The sequence below is a fragment of the Ictidomys tridecemlineatus genome, chromosome 1 (assembly GCF_052094955.1).
Source record: "Ictidomys tridecemlineatus isolate mIctTri1 chromosome 1, mIctTri1.hap1, whole genome shotgun sequence".
NCBI lineage: Eukaryota > Metazoa > Chordata > Mammalia > Rodentia > Sciuridae > Ictidomys > Ictidomys tridecemlineatus.
This window is the reverse complement of record NC_135477.1, coordinates 190,740,147-190,760,905: the sequence shown is the minus strand read 5'-3', so window position 1 is coordinate 190,760,905 and position 20,759 is coordinate 190,740,147. Positions and strand designations below refer to the sequence as shown.

General features: G+C 33.4%; 1 protein-coding gene across 3 annotated transcripts in view; it reads left to right on the top strand.

The window, feature by feature from the left end:
- The window catches only part of LOC144364854 (ankyrin repeat domain-containing protein 26-like), a 46,635-nt gene extending 37,203 nt beyond the window's left edge, over positions 1-9,432 (top strand). For all 3 annotated transcript variants that reach the window (XM_078014834.1, XM_078014827.1, XM_078014823.1), the window contains exons 19-21: positions 2,008-2,280; positions 2,954-3,124; positions 7,478-9,432. In XM_078014834.1, coding sequence (XP_077870960.1) covers positions 2,008-2,280; positions 2,954-3,091 — 411 coding nt within the window. In that variant the 3' untranslated portion in view covers positions 3,092-3,124; positions 7,478-9,432. The remainder of the gene's footprint in view (positions 1-2,007; positions 2,281-2,953; positions 3,125-7,477) is intronic.
- Positions 9,433-20,759: the final 11,327 nt, after the last annotated feature.

Sequence of the window (20,759 nt, the reverse complement as noted above, 5' to 3'; positions counted from 1 at the left end):
AATCTCCAGTTCCATCCATTTACTGGCAAATGCCATAATTTCATTCTTTCTCACAGCTTATTAATATTCCATCCTGTGTACATGACATTTTTAAAATCTGTTCATCTATTGAAGGTTTCATAGCTTGAATATTGTGATTTGAGCCACTTTAGACATTGTTGTGGCTGTGTCTCTGTAGTATGATGATTTTAAGGATTTTGTGTGTAAATCAAGGAGTGGGATAAGTGGGTCAAATGGCGGTTACATTCCAAGATTTCTGAGGACTCTCCATACTGCTTTCCAGAATGATTGCACCAATTTGCAGTCCCATCAGCAATGTGTAAGTGAACATTTTCCCCACACTGCCACCAACATCTATCATTATTTTATTCTTTTCAGTTGCCATTCTGACCCGAGTGAGATGGAATCTCAGTGTGGCATTTGCATTTCTCTAATTGAATTTTTTTCATATATTTTCTGACCATTTGCATATGTTCTTCTGGGAAGTGCCTTTTCAGTTCCTTTGCCCATTTATTGATTGGATTATTGGTTGGTGTTCTTTTGGTGTTAAAAAATTTGAATTATTTGTACATCCTGGTGATTTATGTTCTATTGGAGGTGCACATGGCAAAGATTTTTTCACGTTTTGAAGATTCCCTTTTCATAATTCTTGATGGTTTCCTTTGCTGTGAAAGTTTTTTAGTTTGATACCAACCCATTTATTGATTTTTTTAAAAACAGTTGTACATAGACCACAATATCTTTATTTTTATGTGGTGGTGAGGATCAAACACAATGCCTCACACATGGAAGGCAAGCACTCTACCACTGAGCTACAGCCCCAGCCCCAGCCCCATATTGATGCTTTTAAAAAACATTTTTATTTGTAGATGGACACATTATCTTTATTTATTCATGTGTGGTGCTGAGGATCAAACCAAGAGCTGCACACATGCTAAGCAAGCACTCTACCACTGAACTACCAGCCACCATTTTCTGATTCTTGATATTAACTTTTGGTTTTTGGAAATCTTGTTTGGAAGTTGGCTTATAGTTCTAACTCTAAAATTACTCTGTAATGGATATTTCATACAAGTGAATTGATACAACAGTAGGTCTTTTGTTTTTTACCAGTTTCATTGACTTAGAATACTTTTTTCAGGGATCCTCTGTGTTGTAGCAAGCATCACTATTTTATTTCTTTCTGTTGTCTAGTAGAATTTTGTTTTATGACCATATCACTTAGCCAGTTATCAGTTGCTAAACCATAAAATGCTTCCACCTCTTGACAACTCCAGTACTACATGACTAGGGGCATCTATTTACAAGTTAATATTTGGACATGCTTTTATTACCCTGCCTCTTTGTGGTCTTCATGAATTGTGCCGATTGTACCATATCTCTGCCTTATTCATGCTGTACTTTCTGATTTGACTGTTTTTATTCACTTGATCATGTTTATTCAGAGATCACATAAAATGAATTTTTATTTTTCATGCACTTTCTCTGACTTTTCTGTCACCAACAGTGTTTGCATGGTGATTATCTTGTTGAGATATAAATTCTCCCAAGGTGAGATTAATATCTGATATCCACACCTATTCTAGAATGAATGGAAAATATTAATGCCTAATAGTTGTTTTAACAAAATTACTATTTGATATCAATCAATATTTTTTGTTAGTAGATTGGCCTGTTAAGACTTTTATTCTAACTATATTTCAGTGACAAAATATAAAATTAAATTCACTTAACCCAATAGTAAATTCAGTATGGGAAAAATCATCTTCTATATAGATTTCCTCAACATTTATTATGTAGCCAGAATTGGGATTTATAGATGTGAAATCCTTACCAACTGAAAAGCTAATATACCTTGTTATAGAAACTCAATCTACTCTTCATAATGCTGGTATAGATTATGTTTTGTTGCAGTTGAATTTATATAAAATTTGTTGAGTTTGTGTCGAATATTTTCAGTATCTTATTTTCATATTGTGTTTTTTCATACTTCTTTTATTCATGCAGATGGATGATCTCACTGCAAAGATGAAAAATACATCTTCAAAGCACTTACATTTGAGAACAAACTATGAATGTTTTATGCAGAACTTGTTTTTTATAAGAAGTATACAAGATACATTTGAAAAAATAGAAAGAAATCAAAAGAAGTTGGAAGAAAATGTAGTAAACTTTCCAAGGCACACACGGAGCACTCGAGTAGAACGAGGCCAAGGAGTACGGTGGGAATGTGACATTGAACATCGAGCAAGATGGGATTTAGAGGAGAAGCAAAAACAAGTATTTCTGATTTTACAGGCTATCTTACTTATCTGCAGTTTGCTTTAATTCATTTCATTGTAAACTATTTTGGATATACGTATCATAGGTGTATTCTATATCTCTTGAGGAAAGACATTTGATGCCCCTTCAAATACCACAATTTACATCATCCTTTCAGCTAATTTGATCTGAGTAATAATTTTCATCAGATAACTGTTGGATATTTGATAATAGTGGGCATAAGTAAGACAATGAGGAGAAAAAAATATGATGCAGAAATATACTTTTGAATTGTTAAGTTAAAATTTTCAACTTTCATATTTTGAATTGATTCTATTATTCTTTAAATTATCGGATGATCTGAGTGCTAATGTGAGAATGATTCATTACTTTGAGCACAGATCAATGGTAGATAGCCTAGCCTGTGCAACGCCCTGGGTTCCATTTGCAGTAGAAAAGAGGAGGAGGAGGGCAGGGAATGAGGGGGGAAAGGGGGAGAGGAAGAACTCAATTATTATTGGTTCAGATTTAATGTAATTGATACTGATGACAGAAGTTTACAGTCTAATATTTTTTTCTTCACTTTTAAAATTGCTGTCTGAATTTTTGACTCAGAAGTAAATAAAATAACTACATAATAATTATTTGGGTTCTAATTATTTTTAAAATATATTCTTTTTATGTTCTTTAGACACAAGAAGCAGCTCCGGAAATTACAGAGCAGTTCAGAAAGACTAATTTTACTTCAATAAGAAGTCAGATGGAACTCAGAATTAGCCATCTGGAATCTGAACTGAAAATTCTAAGAAATGCAACTGAGAGAATATAGGCACTTCCATATAGAACAATCCAGATTCCACAAGTATGTCAAAACCTAGATTGAAAGAGAGCAACTTAGTCTCCTTAATTTGTGTCTACTGCATAACTTTGAGACAGGTTGATGAGATCGGTAGCATGCAAAAGCAAACTAGACCCTATAATTTGTGGAAGTAATGTTAGGAAATGAATGTACTCTTGAAATATTAGTCTAGGAAGTTTATCTTTCACTTACCTTTGCATTTTACATCTGAAGGTAAACTATTAAGCTTTCTTCCCTTAGTGTTCTCCTATATGTAATCTGGTCTATTAGACTTTTAGTTAAGTATTTTTGAAGTTTTGTGATTCACATAGTTATATTGTGACAAAACTGCTTCTACATGGAAACATGAACCAAGTTTCACAATTTTTGAAAGATTATAACTGAAACCTTAAGTGTCCAGTGTTGCTGTAACTACACTCTGAGCACATTCTGACACCTGACAGATTAACTGATTTTTATTTTAATTTTTAAATATTATCCTTACATGGTATCTAGAGACAAAATGTTCTATATAGTTTTTCCCCTCTACATTGTCATACTTGTGATGATGGGAAGTATAACCTGCAAAGTGGTTAAAATATTCTGATGATAAGTGTTGGGGCCTGTGAATGACAGAATGAATGGGCAGTCTCCTGAAGCCCTGGTAACAAATTCATGGGCCATCTTTCTAGGCAGCAGCTTTAATCTATCTAGATCACCCACTCACCTGTCTTGTTCTGAACCAGTGGCTGTTGCTCTGAATTGTCTCATTGTCAAATGCTTAATTTATCTAGGTAATAGGTAGAATATACATATGATGGTAATAAATGCTTGACAATATCTTCAAGGAACATTCTTTAAGTCCTTGAACTGGTTCACTAAATATGAATCTTTCTAGCTTTACTAAAATTTTCTAGTTGCATGTGTTTAAGGAAACCATGATGATTTAATATACTTCAACATAGTAAAATGGCTTTGGTAGTCAAATAACTAAGGTATACATCATCTGCTATATTTATCTTTAAAATATCCATATTGCTAATGGCATCCTCAAGAATCTTCCAAGGAGAGTCTTTCAAGAAGGCAGCATTGTTACCTGCAAAGTCATACATCGCTGATTTCTGTCTCTCTTCCACCAACATTGCTTTAATTGGAAGTTTGAAGCCCCCTAGAAATATGTACACTTCTTTAGAGAAATTACAAACCCATAATTGCATACACTGTCTCTGTTCTGATTCTTTTAGTGTTGTGCCCACATATGGAGAATTTCTAAGTACTCTCTTTTTAAAATATTTTTTTAGTTATATATTTTCTTTATTTTATGTGGTGCTGAGGATTGAACCCAGTGCCTCACATGTGTAGGCAATTACTCTACCACTGAGCAAGGATCCCTCCACTTACTCTTATGGAAAATTTAAATTATTCTTTTATTTGATGAAAATTTTGAAAGTGCATTTAGACATAAATAATATTGAGGTTAATTTTGCAATAATTAAACAAGCATGAAATATAATGTGCTCTAATTCAGTGACCAGTACTTCCACTTTATCTCCCCTTCTTCCTCCCTGTGTTCTCTTTCTTCTGCGATACTGATCTTATACTTATTTGTAGTTTTTAAGTTTCTTTTTGAATTATGCATTATGAATATACATGAAGGTGTAATCCACTGTGATATCTTCATATGGATTCACAAAAAAATTTGATCAGATTCATTTCACTTTTCCACACTGAGTGCTGTCCCCAACTCCCTGGCGTGGGTTGGGTGAGGGTTAGGGTTAGGTTAGGGTTAGAGTTGCATTGTAGAACAGGAGCCCTTCAGTATAACCCAGTGATTTCCTTCATACTAAGACTTCATTTGAGCGAGTCAAATATTAGTCCAAAAATGATGAGCTATATTTTTAAGAGCTAATAAGCAAAACAATGTCGAGCTATTTTGAACCCATTTGAAGATATTTCTATAATATTTGACAATTTTTTTTATCAGGGGTATTATTACAATAATGAAATATCTGCTTGAAAATGAACAAATAAAAGATACCATCTTGCTTTCATTGCACCTTGGTTTAGAGCTTCCATGGTTTTATTTATTTATTTATTTATTTTTGGTTGTTTGTTTCTTTGCACCAGGGATTGTACTCAGGGACACTTGACCACTGAGCCACATCCCCAAACCTATTCATGTTTTATTTAGAGACAGGGTCTCAGTGAGTTGCTTAGGCCTCACGGTTGCTGAAACTAGCTTTGAATTCAAGACTGTCCTGTCTCATCCTCTTAAGCCACTGTGATTACAGGCATGTGCCATCACACCCTGCTTCAATGGTGTTTTGATGAACTTCTTAACACATAGTAAAGCCATGCATATCTATATTAAATGTGGCCTCAACCTTATTCTTTTATTTGGCATTTTGACCTAAAAAATCACAGGAGAACAAATCTAAGCTTTATAAAACAATGCTGAAGTTAAATAGTTATGACAGAAAGAAATAATTTTAACATATAAATTACAATTTAATTTAATAGCTGATATATTTTTTTCAGTTTCTTAGCTTATATGAATAACTTTCTGAAAAAAAATGAGAGAATGGGGTTTGAAGTGCTTCAGAGTCATGAAATTGGATGACTGTTTACAAAAAGAGAATGAAAGTTAGTTGTTATGCAGGATGCAAGTATAAGTTGTTCTTATTAGTTCTTACCAGAAAAAAAATGAGATAATTTACCATTTACAAAACAATGATAAATTGTGTATGAATGTAGACACAATGCAAAGGGGATTTGGGAGGCAACTCTTTTTCCAATGTATTTCTGGGAGAAAGTGGTGTTTCTTTTTTACTTATGCCTAAGCTAGTTTATTTAAAACTTAATGTAATAGTTCTACATTTCCTTGTGGAACATTAGTTTGCCATATCATGCTAGCCTGAATAGAAGAGTGTTTTTTAAACTCTTTCATCACGTTTCAAAGATATGTCTCCGTAATCACTGCAGAATGCCTTCAAAGGTGAAGGGAGAAGGAGAGGGAAAAAACTACTAGAGAGGAAGAGTGATCAAATTATTTTATGTGCATCTGTGAATATGTCATAATCAATTCCTCTATTATATATAGTCAAATCCACCAGTAAAAATTTTTGTTTAAAATAATTTTCTTTAAAAATAGAACATGAAGACAGGAATGGGAATTCTGTCAGTCAAAATCATTTGTTTTCACATCAAATGTGTAAAGGCATTAGACACCACCTTATTGTTATCACTACAACATACTTACTATGTTCAATAATATATTTTAGACCCTATTTGGGGAATTAGTAAGAGAAGAGTTTTATACAAAGAACACTCTACATGGTGATATTTATATAAGAGTTGGAAGTATTTACCACATAACTCATCAAGTGCACATCTATAATGAGCCAAATGTTTAAAAACTGCTGGTCATAACTTCTGAAATCAATTACAATTAAAGAGCTATGTATTTTTTCCAATTCTGAATATCAACAAATTAAAGACCTTAAGTGTGAAACTGCTTTTTTCCCACTTCTGCCCCACTATGAAACTGTCAGCCTATACACTGACATTCTTTTGTGGGAAAAAATGGCATCACCCATTTTCTGTGGTTTATGGCCAAAATCCCAGACTGACTAAGTAACAGTCACACATTTAAAATACCCTTTCATGACTCTGTCATTAGTTTACATTTGCCTCAATAAAAGTATGAAATTTCTTAGCCAAAAATTAAAATATCCAAACAACTGGATTTTTGTCAGGTTACTCAGGCTATCTCATCTCACTTGCTTTATGGCACTTTGCTCTAGATTATAGTGACACTGGACCACTGTGATTCCACAAGTGTTCTTTCTCATCTCGGTGTCTGCAGTGTCTGCATGCACCTCTTCCCTTTCTCTCACAATTTCTCCTTTTACTTCAGGTGTTAACTCATGTATCACTTCCATTGAAGGACCTCAAACACTGACACAAATTTGGGACAGAAGTCCCTTCTAAGTGTTCCAGTGGTAACCTGTTTTATCCTTGTCCTAATGCCAATGACTCTGTATGGAAATTGCCCGATTGTCTGCTTTTGAAGCTATTGTATATGACTGTTGAGAGGTGTCCATTATCATCTCCATGTTGTCATCCCAGTTCTTGCCAGAATACCCTAGCATATGGTTGTCAAATTTATGCATAAGGGGTGGAAAACCCAAAGCTCTGATACTCAGTCATAATGACAATTGTGTATGAAAATATGGGCGTACTGCATTCCATAGTGATTTTGTATTGTGGACATATCTTTTTTTCTTCTTATAAACAATGAAAAGTTCTAAACTTCTTCACTGACTTATACTTATAAAATGTTTGAGAAAAAATATAATTCTTTTTCTCTTGCTGCAGGATTTGAATCCTGACCATGGAAGCTTCTGCCTTAAGAATTACTAATAAGACAAGACAAGATTTACTTTTGGAAACATCATAAAGATATACAGAGATTTTAAGAAAAAAAATATGAAAGCTAATATTGTGTTTTTCAGACTGTTAATATAATATTTACATATTTATGAAATGTATGATGTAAATACTTTATTGAAATGGATGTGTGTAACATATAATGAAATTATCAAAATATGAAAATTGTTTATATCTGTAAGAAAATGTGAAGTGCAAGTGCAAACCAGTTTTTATTAGATGTGTTTTCAGACTATCTAAATGTTAACATTTAAGCTCAATTCAGCAACCAAGTCAACACTAATTTGGAAGATCTAAATATCACATTAATGATGGATTATTTATATTATATCAGTGAATATGGGTCCAGAGAATTAGGCAACATTATTTTTACATGCTGGTTACTATATTCATAATGGATTAATGTATTGCAATTATTATACTGCCATCTTTAAATTTATATTTCAGGCACTGACTTATTAATTTTTCTAATAAGAATATTTGCTTAGTGTTTTATCTTCTTTTTTTTCCTTTTCTCTTTGTTTATACAATCTTGGGAAATAATAGTAAATTTACAGGTTCTAATATAAAGTACTTTTGTCTGCTGAAGCATTTTAAATTGAATTGCTTACATAATGCTATCATTTATGATATTTTTAGTATTTTGTACAAGTCAGAACATGCTAGATAACTACAATTCAACATTCATTTATTATGAGTATATTTTTCAAATATTAACAGGTAACAGCATAGTTGTTAATTGTATCAGTTTCATTATAAAGGTTATATTGTTATCTAGCATGTTCTGACTTGTAGGAAATACTAAACCTATCATGAAAGATGGCATAGTTAACAATTCATTTTAAAATGCTTCAGTGGGAAAAAGTACTTTGCATTAGAACCTGCAACTTCACTAATATTTTCCAAGATTGTATAAAGAAAAAAAGCAAAAAAAAAAAAAAAAAAAAAAAAAAACACCACACATTAAAATGCTGTTTCTCAAATCAACACTTATACATTCTATCATAATGCCTTGGACCACTTAATCCTCAGATTATTTTCATGTTTTTCTAGTAGCCTAATATTGTTCTTTATAAAAAAATATTTCCTTCAGAGACATGAAATGAACTTAATTGTTTTATTTTATAGATGCCTTCTGAATTAAATATTCCTTAGTCTTTTCTTAACCTTCATGACCTTAAATTTTTCAGAGGGAAAGCTTGTAGAATGTGCTTAAAATCGATTGGAGCTAGATTACATATTTTTGGCAAGAGTACCACAGAAATCAATTCTATGATTTTCACTTTGAATCACATCTTGTGACCTATAATATCCTCATTACTGCTGATGTTAATATTGGTCATTAATGTGGTATTTGCAGGATTTTACTTTGTAATTATTATTTGTGTGAAGATAGTTTGAGACTATACATATTAATATAAATATAAATGTGTATCATTCACCACTAAATTTGTTCATTTATTATATCTATACAGATTCATGGTTTATTTTATTGTGTTTGCTGTTACTTGTTAATATTTTAAGAATTTATTTTTCTTTCAGAAATGTTCTATTTTGATAATCTCAGATTTATAGAAGATTTAAGACAGCAGTGAAAGGAATTCATAAGAAACATTCCCTAAATGTTATTCTTTATTTCTAGATAAGTCTACGTACATAACAGTTTTTATCTCTGAAACATTTGCAAGATGCACACAATGTCTTTTTATTTGTAAATAAAAAAACTCACATTATCTAAAAATGAGAAATTATCTCTGTAACTATGGTGCAATGATCAAAATAAGTAAACTATATTGTGAATATCTACTCTACAAATCTTATTCAAAATTTGACAATTATTTTAACAATTGTCTTTGAACCAAAATAAATCCAATTTGGGGAAATTTTAATATCAATTATTCACTGTGTCCAGTGGTCTTGTTTCTTCTGTTTTTTTTTTTTTTTTTTTAATCTGGGATGGTTCCTTTAGCATTTCTGGGCTATTCATGATATCTTTGATTTTGATTTTTGAATGATGTATTTCAGTAGTAGTTCTATAGATTTTTCTTCAGTTTATAATTAGATTTTAATTTTCATAACCAGTGGATAAATGCTCAAATATTTGACTCTCAAGTTAACCTGAATGCTGCTGGTAGATTGCACATAGGGATCCCTGTTCTATCAATATGTCAATATATTTGGTGATATTAAAATTAATACCAATGGAATTTGCAAATATTTCCTTAGAGGAGCACATCATGAAGACTTTAGGCTTTGTGGACCAGAAGTTCTCTGTGGTCACAGCCTAAAATCTGCAAATATAATAATCATTCTTCTACAGATTTCCTGTACAATTCAGTTTATGAAATAAGAATATTTTCTGAATTTGCCCTCAGGTTTTGTTATTGATTTCACCATTTCAATATTAATAAGCACTTTGCATATCTGCCCTTGAAACTTATCTTTTAAAAATATTAATTGTTGATAGACCTTTATTTTATTTATTTATTTATATGTAGTGCTGAGTATCAAAAACAATGCCTCATCCATGCTAGAAAAATTCTCTTACACTGAAAAACAACCCCAGCCCTGTGTTATCATTAAGAATGAGAAAAATTAATACTCAGTTTATTTAATAAATCAGGAAGAAATTTTCATGGTGACTGTAGATTAAATTTTTATGAATTTATTTTTTAGCATTTTTGGTGTTACATATGTAATTTTTAAAATGTTCAAAGTTTTACATATGATCATTATGTAAAGATTGAAAAATACAGTTAAAGAAGAACAAAGATTATTCTCCATTATTCCACTTAGATACAATGTCTTTCAAAAGGAGGGTCTGCAAACACTAAATTAAAATCCGTTTTTTTATTTTATTGATTGATTGATTGATTGATGATATTCCAATCTAATCCAGAATATGCTCTACCCTAAGCCATATCCCAAGTCTTCCATTCATTTGTGAATCTCACTCTTGTGTTTTTCTCTTCCTGCATAACTCCAAGAATTACTTTTTCCAAAGTTACCATTGAATTTAACTTTTAACACATCTACACTTAATTTCATGCACTTAATTTTACAATTACTCATTCATCAATGGAACATTTCCACTTCTAATAACAAGAACTCCCAAGTGGATGAAGGGAGTTTAGACTCCACCAAAACAGCTATACAAATGATTTCTCTTTCCCACAACCACACATAAATGTATATAAACAGCCTCAATACCCAGCCAAATAGTTGTAGTAAAACTAATAAGAACTGGAGATAGAGGGCAAAACCAAGAATAGCCTCACTAAATGGTAAAGGAAAACTTTTGCCTTTCTCACAGATCAGCTTTTCCCCCAAGTTGACACACCAGTATGATCAGGAGAAACTGCCCAATTCTCAGTTTTCCCCTTTTGGTGTCAGAGAAAGGAGAACATAGCTCCAATATTCTGGATTTTTAGGGAACTGTTTTCTGTCTACTGTGACACAGATCTGGTGGCATATTTTGATAATTAGTCACATTGAGAAAGGAAACACCGTTGAACATCAAAGAACCTACAGTGCAGAAACCAGGTGGAAAAAAAGTTTATGTACTTTTGATATAATTCCACAGCTTTCTTCCTAGAAAGCTAAGTGTTTGGAGAGAGTGTATTCACAGCAAGGGTGACAAAGCCCTGAAATACTTAACTGGGCTTGCTGGTGAAGATCTTCCCCTGTGTGCAGCCACCAGGAGAGAGAAGTTTGAAACTAAAATTCTCAACCAAAGGCAAACTAGTTCAAGGAGCACATCAAGAAAAGCCATAACACAGAGCCATGCTATCCTGTAAAATCTATGGGGCCTAGAAAATTAAGTTTCTTAGTGTTTCTGTTAAGAAACAAGAATGTCAAAAACTACAGTTTTAAAAGTATTAAGAAATACTAAACAATAAAAAATAAATGACAATAAATTAAATATTAGGAAAAAATCTATCAAATATATAATTGAAAATACAAATGATCATTAAATTTGTGGTTCTCAATCTCCCTGACCCCCAGTACTGGGGATGGAACCCAGGGGTACTCCACCACTGAGCTGTACACACCATCCTTTTTAAATGACCACTTTTAATTTTGAGACACTAAGTGCCCAGGCTGGCTTCCAATTTAGGATGCTCTGCTTCCTTCCACCTCTACCATGCTGGGATTAAGGGCATGAGGCACTGTACCAAGCTTCTCAACCTTAAATAAAGGGAAAAAATAAGGCAAGCGAAACTTTAATACTAGTATTGAAAAAGAATAATAACCACAGTCCAGTAAAGAGAATTTAACAAAAAGTTCAGGAGATTGAAGTGTACATTTTTCCAAATGATTTTACTTGGGAGGCTAAATCAGAGCACAAATTCAGGGCCAGTTGCAACAATTTAGCAAGGCCCTAAGCAACAATGAGACTCTGTCAGATTAGTATATGAAAAAGTTTGGAATGGAGCTTGGTGAAAGACTACCACTGAGTTCAATCTCCTATACCAATGAATAAATTAATCAAAATCACAAAAGAATATGTCAGGTAATTAATAGCAATTTACTTGAGAATCAAGAAGGAGGATTATTTTTAAAATAAATTTCAAACAAATAAAAATAACTCAGTAAGTAACAAATATGAATGGATAAATTATATCAGAAAGCGGACTATAAGCTACCATTAGGTGGGCATGCAGACAGTATAGGTTAATAACTGAGTTCTAGGTAAATTTAAGGATCAGATCATTAGATTCTAAGGTGCTTCAATATGTTCTGGACTGCAGAATTTTATCATGGAAATCTTGGTGTTTTATTAATATCAAAAAACATGAATATAAACTCAATGGCATAAAAGTTCTACAAATGAATGGAAGTGGAAAAATCTAATTAGAACATCTGTAAAGAGAATCTATAAAACAAGAAAAATACATTCTAGATATAGTAATCCATAAGTTAAAGAGATTATTCTCATGTCTGATCAACACTTTGAGGAGTACAGATAAAGATGCATCTTGGTGAGTACTTCTAATTAAAACAGCACTGAAAGTGATTTTGCAAATCAGGAGATAGTGCCATTTTTAGATGGCAAAACACTTAATTTTTTCAATTAAAATCTTGAACCTGAGGCATGCCAGCTAATGCTGTTTATATACTTAAATAGAAAATAGAAACATTTAAGCAAAGAAAGGAGATAAATGACATATACACAAGAAAGATTAAAAGTTCTTTATTATTAATCTTATAATTTTTCACTTAGAAAACCTGATATATTGTAAAAAAATCCTCAATATCTTAAAATCACAATGAGATATGAATAAGAGATAAATTTGGAAAATAATAATTTTATTTATGTTAGGAATTGGGACGCAATAAATTTCTGTTGCTATTGTCTGAAATCTATAATAGACAATAAATGAATGGGAGTGGACTCATTCCAAATCTGTTTATTACTAGAATAGTGGCAGGGTGATTGCCTACTATGAGTGTGCATGAAAGTTCCTGAGGTTGATGCCTAGCAGCTATAAAATAAAACAAAAGAGTCAAAAAGGTGCCTTTATTTACACATATGAACATGCTGTGGATTGGTCTACAGGCATTAATTTGATGGTCTTCATGCAATATCCAATTTTCTGCTAATGTAGCAAATCACTTTAAAGGTACTTTATGTACCTCTCTTGCTCCTTTGTAAGCATATCTCAATATGCTTACACAATATTTTTCAAGTGACTATGTAAAATTTTCAAAAATTCAGATTTCTAAATGACATTACTTAAAAATTTTCTCCACTTTTATTTCTGTTTTTGAATTCAATTAATCCATATGACCAATTTGTATATTTGAATATCCTGGAATAAGCTAATTTGTGTTTACAAAGAAATATTGTCTTTGAAATATTTATTCTTCATGGAGCTTTTATGTGCACATATGAACAAAATTTTAAAATTAGCTTTTATAATATATTACTAAGAAATATTCAAGGGCTGGGGATGTGGCTCAAGCAGTAGCCTGCGGCCCGGGTTCGATCCTCAGCACCACATACAAATAAAGATGTTGTGTCCGCCGAAAATTAAAAAATAAATATTAAAATTCTCTCTCTCTCTCCATCTCTCTCTCTCTCACTCTCTCTTTAAAAAATAAATATTCAAGGGGTCTTTTAGTTAATTTATATCTTTTTGAATTTATTACTATCTTGGTCTAATGTGGTTTCTGGGCCACATGCATATAATGTTTAAAAAAAATAGTGACTGGCTATAATGGTGCAGGCCTGAAATCCTAGTAATGGGAAAATAAATCAGGAGGATTACAAAATCAAAGCCAGCCTCAGCAACTCATTAAGAACATCAGAAACTTAGACCCTGTTTCAAAATAAGAATAAATAAATAGGCTGCAGGGTACAGCTCAGAAGTAATGCAATCTTGGGTTCAGTCCCTAGTAGCACCCAGAAAAAAAATGCTATATATACACTACACTATCATCCTGTTATAAACAAATATAATATGACTCATCAGTATTTCATATATATATATAATTTATATATAAAGTATTTTAAATATTTCATATATAAATTATATATATATATATAAAATATTGATGAGCCATAGTGTATATATATATATATGTTTTTAATGCTAAATATATTATATATATATATTATTCATTGCAAATAATGTAGAGGTCAGTATGGCCAAAACAATGCTGAAGAGACTATAAAAATGGGTACATTATCTTTAATGGATTCTAAAATAATGTATATTTTATGAGCTAGTTAATATAGGGGTGTCTTAAGCAAGCAGGAAATCACTCAATAAAAGAAAAAAAACACAAATGAATATTTCTGAGTATTTCCTGAGTATTAAAACATAAAAGAATGAATGTGACATGGTATTATTTTATTTATATATTTATCTACTTATTTATTTCTTACATACATGACAATAGTGGAATTCATTACATTCATATTTACCCATTCACAGAACAATTTTTCATAATTCTGTATATAAATCATGTTCATGCCAAATTATGCCATTATACATGAGCTCTCTTTTTTGCATTACAATTTTTAATACATCTTTATAACACAAATTGTCATATCTCTGTTTATATATAAGATATGTTGACACCAAATTCACATCTTCATACATGTATTTTGTATAATGATGTCTGTCTCCTTCCACCATCCATGTTATTACCCTTCTTGGCAGCTGGAATAAGAACCTTCATACTAATATCTGACAATACAGAGGTTTCTTAGACCTGGAAAGGAAAAGAAGGCAAGGTGAGGCTTTCTTCTGACAGCCCAGTGAAGTGAAAGCAAAGCAGCATGGGGCAAGGGGAGCTCAGCTTCCCCTCTACAGTCAAGTCTTTAAAAGACAAAACAGCAAGGAAAGTAAAGGCTTGGCTTCCTCTTCATAGCAAAGCTAAGGGCAAGGACAGGAACAATGAGACAAATTTAGCTTCCCAATGACAGCCATCTCAAGACAATGCATGGAAAAATGCAGAAAGGCCAGGCTTGTTTTCCCCTCAGTAGCCAAGCCATAGCAATACAAGAGAAGAAAGGTAAGGTGAGGAAGAAAAGCAAACAAGGGTTGGCTTTCCTGATACAGAAGGCAAGGTCAGGCCAGGCAAAGCCTGGCTTCCCTCATGACCAAGCCATGAAAGTTTGGGCCAGACCAGGGAAGATTTGGCTTTTCTTAGATAGCTCAATCACAGCAAGGTATATCAAAGAAAAAAGAAATAATAATGCAAGGCAAGACTGGTTTTCCCCTTCATAGCTAAACCATGGTCGGCCAATGAAGAGAGCCACCAATTCAAACTCAAGTTAGGGCAAGCTTTGGCTTCTCCTGATGCACAAGCCATGACAAAGCTGGAAGGACAAGTCAAGGTCATGCTAGGCAAGGCCAAGTAAGTCTTAACTTCTCAGCAGCCATGCCACGAAGAGGCAAGGCAAGGCCAGATAAAGCAAGACCAGGCAAGAGTTAGTCTTTCTCCAATAATCAAATCTTGGCAAGAAAGTCAAGGGAAGACCAGACAATAGAAGTATCAGTTAAAAACAACAACAACAACAAAAAAAAACATCAGACTGTGTCTCACAACTGATTCCTCAGCTGGGTCTGTCAGTGAGATCACCTAATATGGCTCATCAATATGGTCTCAGCTACCTTCAGCATGTGGTATTTGGGTAGCCAGACTTTTTTATGATGGCTTGGGGTATCTCAGGATATAAGGCAGAGGCTTGTCTATTGTGTCATTTGATTTATTCTTGGAAGTCACAAAGCTTCTTTAACACTGATGCAATTGGTCATGGTCCTGCCCATATTCAATACAGAAAACACACTACCTAATTCTTAGTGGGCAGGTAAGAAGTGGTCAAACAGACTGCTCACTCTGCCTAAAGTTGTTAAAACATCAAAAAGCCCTGTGACTCCACTCTTCATTACATTTTGATGTCTTAAACTATCACTATAATGTGTAAGTCCCTGTGTATTCTAAAAGAACCAAGTTATGCATGATCCACTAATGGTCTTAAAATATCTTGGAATAAGATGCCAATTTTGAACTTTATGTATCTGCCAGAAATACTTAGTTGCAGGACTTAAACATTTATTAAAGGGCATTAGGTAGCTTACAGATTTTCTAAAGGGGTCTGAGAATCTGGGTTGGAAACTATACGATTGGGAGAAACCATGAAGTTATACTGCATATTGCTTAGGGAAGTTCCTGATGCCACTGATACTGAGCAGACATTTCCTCTCACTCAGCACAATGTTCCAGAACCTCTGGCTATTGCCATCTCTGAGATCTCATATTCCATGCCTTTATTCTGGCCAAGGTGGATCTGTGCAGAACCTACTTCTGAATGTTATTTGTGACCCAAGAGGTGTCTTATGCATATGTACTCAAATGGCTGATGTTAGCCCTTTTTCTTTGTGTGAGATGCAGCCATGGGAAGAGAAACTGTGTCCCATCGTCCCAGATGTGGAACACGTATGAAAACCTAAATACAGTATATGACATAATTATGTGATATGTAATGGTTATAAGACTATAAGTACATTAAAATAAATATAATGTTGATTAGCAGCAACATGATAATATATAAGCTCTCAATGATAAGTTCAAACCTATTTTAATGCACCTGTATCAATTTCATTGAAATAGTCATAGAATTGAGTTTCTGGAAATTTAATGGGTTAAGTCTGAAAATCTACTCCAGGTCTGGAAGGGATGCATAAGGTTTTACTAGACAGAACAGAGTGGTAGGGCACTCATTTAAAAGTCATTACAGAGAGGTAGAAGGCCAAGAGAGGTCAAGAACAAGTATTCCAGCATATAGTAAAGGACTTTGCACTGAAATTATGCAAATATGTGTATAGTGATGTTCAAGATAGGAGGTTAGTATAGTTTTTCTCATTCACTAGTGTACTTTTCACCCTTTACAAATCATATTTTCTTTTTAACTATTTGAAGGTAGTGTGTGCCATGACCAATATACATGAATTACTGATTTTGTTACAAGAAACGATTCCAGGTACTCAAGAGACACTAGCATAAAGGTTTAGATAAACAGGCCTTAATTTTAAGTAAGACTTTATAGATTTTTAGTTTCAGTTTTTGTTGCAGGACCTGACCTTGGAACTACACGGAGGAATGCTTATCTTGCTCATTGTTCAGCAAGGAAATTCTAACATAGAATATTATGTTTGGGGACAAATTTCTGTCAGAACACTGTCAAGTGCAACTTCCTTGTTCCTTTGACAAGGAGTTATTGCCCTGTTGGTGAAAGGTCAGCCTACATGTCAGTTTCTAGACTCTTGATGTCTGGACATCCATAAGATGGTCTGTTGTGAATCACCTCTGGCATATCATGACTATTATATGTAAATTGGCAAATACTCACTCTTAAAGCTATTTTTGCTGTGAAATAAAGCATATGTTGTTCTATGAAACAATCTCTGGAGGGGTTTCTCCATGCCCTCAAGCTCCCACAGTAGATGTTGGAAGGGTAGGCCCTTCAGCATTCTGATGCTCAAACATTGTATAATCAGATGATTTTGCCTGAGGGATCCCTGGCCATAAGGAAACGCAAAGCTCAAAACATAAGCGGTCAGGGCATTGGGTAATTTACCTGGTTAACATAAACATGCTCATCTGCTAATTACACAACAGCTTTTAAATGCCCAGGGTATAAAAGTAAACTATGAGGAATTAGAAAGTTTGTGGCAAAAATTTTTAGCTACAAATCCATGGTTTCACTTTTTGTGAATCATTTATTAACTCTTGCAGAGATCTTAGTACAGGCTCTCAACATTTACATAAAATCTCTCATTACATTAAATGATTTACAAAAGATTTTAGGAAACAGAAATTGGCTTACATTTCAACAGGTTCTTTGAAGGGCTCTACCTCTGTTCCAATGTTTGGAGAATGATCTATCTTCTTTGTCTTTAAGAAGATTAACTCCTGAAGCTTACAAAGCCTTATAAGAGGTTAATAATCAGCTTGCTGATTTGCATCTTAGCCAATGGGATCCTGACAAGGACACTATTACTATAGTTTATACACCTCACCTATTCCCACTGGTCTTCTTTTCCAGGAATAAAGTAGAATCAGTGCATCTTTCTGCTGCTTTTTCTTTCAAAATTACCCCCAAATTAGTATGTTTTGTCTAATGGTATTACAACTACACACTAGGATTCTTCAATTATTTGGTCTAAAACCTGATAAATTTGTCTTGCCATTAATTAAACAGGAAGTAAACCTCCATTTGAAAAATAATATCCTGTTTCAACATTCAATTATGACTTTTTCATTGGTTAATCATTTACTTGTTGCAAACCTATCCAAGATTTATTTGATAAAACAGTTTATGTTTTAAAGATAATTTGTGATAAACAAATTCCTGGAGCTGACCTTATCAGTACTGATGCCAGTTATTCTGGTGGCCTATTAATTCTTATTTATAATCTTACCAGGGATGAATACAAAACCTGAACTTACAAGGAGCTACCTGCCTCACCCCAATTATTAGAGTTACAGGCAACCACTTGGGTCATTGAAGCTAAGTCACTGATAGTGTTTATTGTGCCTAACTTATAGCCAGGTTTCCCTGTTTCTTTATTAAAGGGAAAGCAAAATCAGCTTTGGATATACTCCTTCTTTCTTCTCAAAGAGTGCTCCAAAAATATACTAACTCACTGTTCATCACTCATATCAGAGCTCTTATGTTGAACCCATAACGCAAAGCAAAGCCCACTGATGCTAATTCTAAACCAAATTAAAACAAGCTTATATTGAGTTCACAAGAGAGCTGATCAGTGAATTGCCTCACCCAAGAGTAGGGCCAGAGGACAATGCCTGGTCTAAGAGCGGGGAAGTTTTTTATAACATAAAAAGTTACAAAGATAGATGTCTAGGCAGCTTACAGCTGACAGGATCCTGGGAAGCATATTGCAAAGGCAGATAGCAGGTTAATAATCCACATATCTTAACATCTCAAGGTAGGGAGTAAACTCAGATTCCACCATCAGAATTAATGAGGAGCAGCTGAGATTTTTAGGAAGCATTGTTACCTGGTGAGGGAGAGCCAGGTATAAGTAAGTTCAAAGCTTGGGCAGGAGTTCCAAGCAAGTTTAAAACACCAAAGTGTGATCAGGCCAAATAGAAATATTAGTACTTTACATTAAAACAGAAATGAACTTTTCATGACCTTGTGACAGATGGCTCCCAGTCTTAAGATGGAATTAGGCTGGATTCATCACATACTGTTTTACCTGGATTTATCTCAAAGTTTAATAATTTAACAGATCAAGCCATGTGAAGTGAATATGGCACTGATTGGGAATCTGCAAAAGTTACAAGCTTAATTCCATCATTCATTCCACTCCCTTAAACAGTTTTTTTTCTACACTCAGTATCCTACAAACTAAACAGATAGTGAAAACTTGTAAAAGTTATGCTTCTTTTTTTGGGGGGTGGGGTGTCTTATAACCTCAAGGAGTCATTTCATGGGGTTTAAAGGCATTGTCTTTATGGAAGATTGTTGTCATACACATACCCTTGCTTGGTAAATTAAACTATTTATATGTCACAATTGACACATCTTCTGGACTACTTACAGCTACTCCTATGGTTGGGGAAAAAACTAATCATCTCATTCAACATATGCTCAAATGCATTGTGACAAAATGTTTTCCACATAATGTAACAGCACACAATGGTTCAGATTATACTTTCAAAATGTTTGCTGTATTCTGTGCAAAATAGAACATTAAATATTTTCCAAGAATTCCTTTTAACCCCCCAATCACAAGCCATTTTTGAGACAGCCCATCAAAATTTTATGGCTCAAAACACAAAAATTAGAGCTAGAATCCCTTGCTAACTGATGCAATTCCTCATATGTTAACCAATATGGCTTTATTTACCTTATGTTTTTTGAAATTTGATGATGTTAACCATAACCCAATACAGAAATACTAGGAGCCATTAACAAGTCCCTCAAGTTACCATAAGTGGTCTGGAAATATCCTCAAAAACAACAATGGCAACCACGAGCTTCTTTATTAACCCTAGTGAAAGCTTTTGCTTTTTTTTTTTTCCAGAATATGTAGACCAATATGGATCCCAGCAAGACTTGTGCAACACTTGATGTCTGATTCCCCAGATGCAGAAACTGACTCTCAAGATGAGAAAGCATCATCAATGACAATAAACCACAATATCCAAAAACCTGTGGTGATGTCAAAGTGTTGGTCAAACAATCTGAACAGATGAGATAAATTCACATCAAAATGTCTCCCAGCCTTCTATATTCTTAATTTAATCATCAATAGTACACAGACTATTTCTTTGTGGATCTTCATGGATCATGCTTCTTTCCTTATAGGTGTAGAAAGGGATGGACCATTTCCTAAAATTTTTAGCAATAATTTTCAACTGTTTGCAGATATTGATTATCCAATAGGTTTCTCCAAAGTACCCTGGAACTTCTCCATTCCCTTGCCAGACAGAGCTCTTTTTCTTGTTGTTGTTGTTTTGTTTGTTTGTTTAAATTGATTTAAAATAAAAGATGACAGCAGAATGCATAAAAAATTTTATTACACATATATACCACAATTTTTCATATCTCTGTTCTTATATAAAGTATGATGAAAACCAATTTGTATCTCCATACATGTATTTTGGATAATGATGTCTATCACATTCCATCATCCTTGCTAATTCCCTGTCTCCTTCCCTTCCC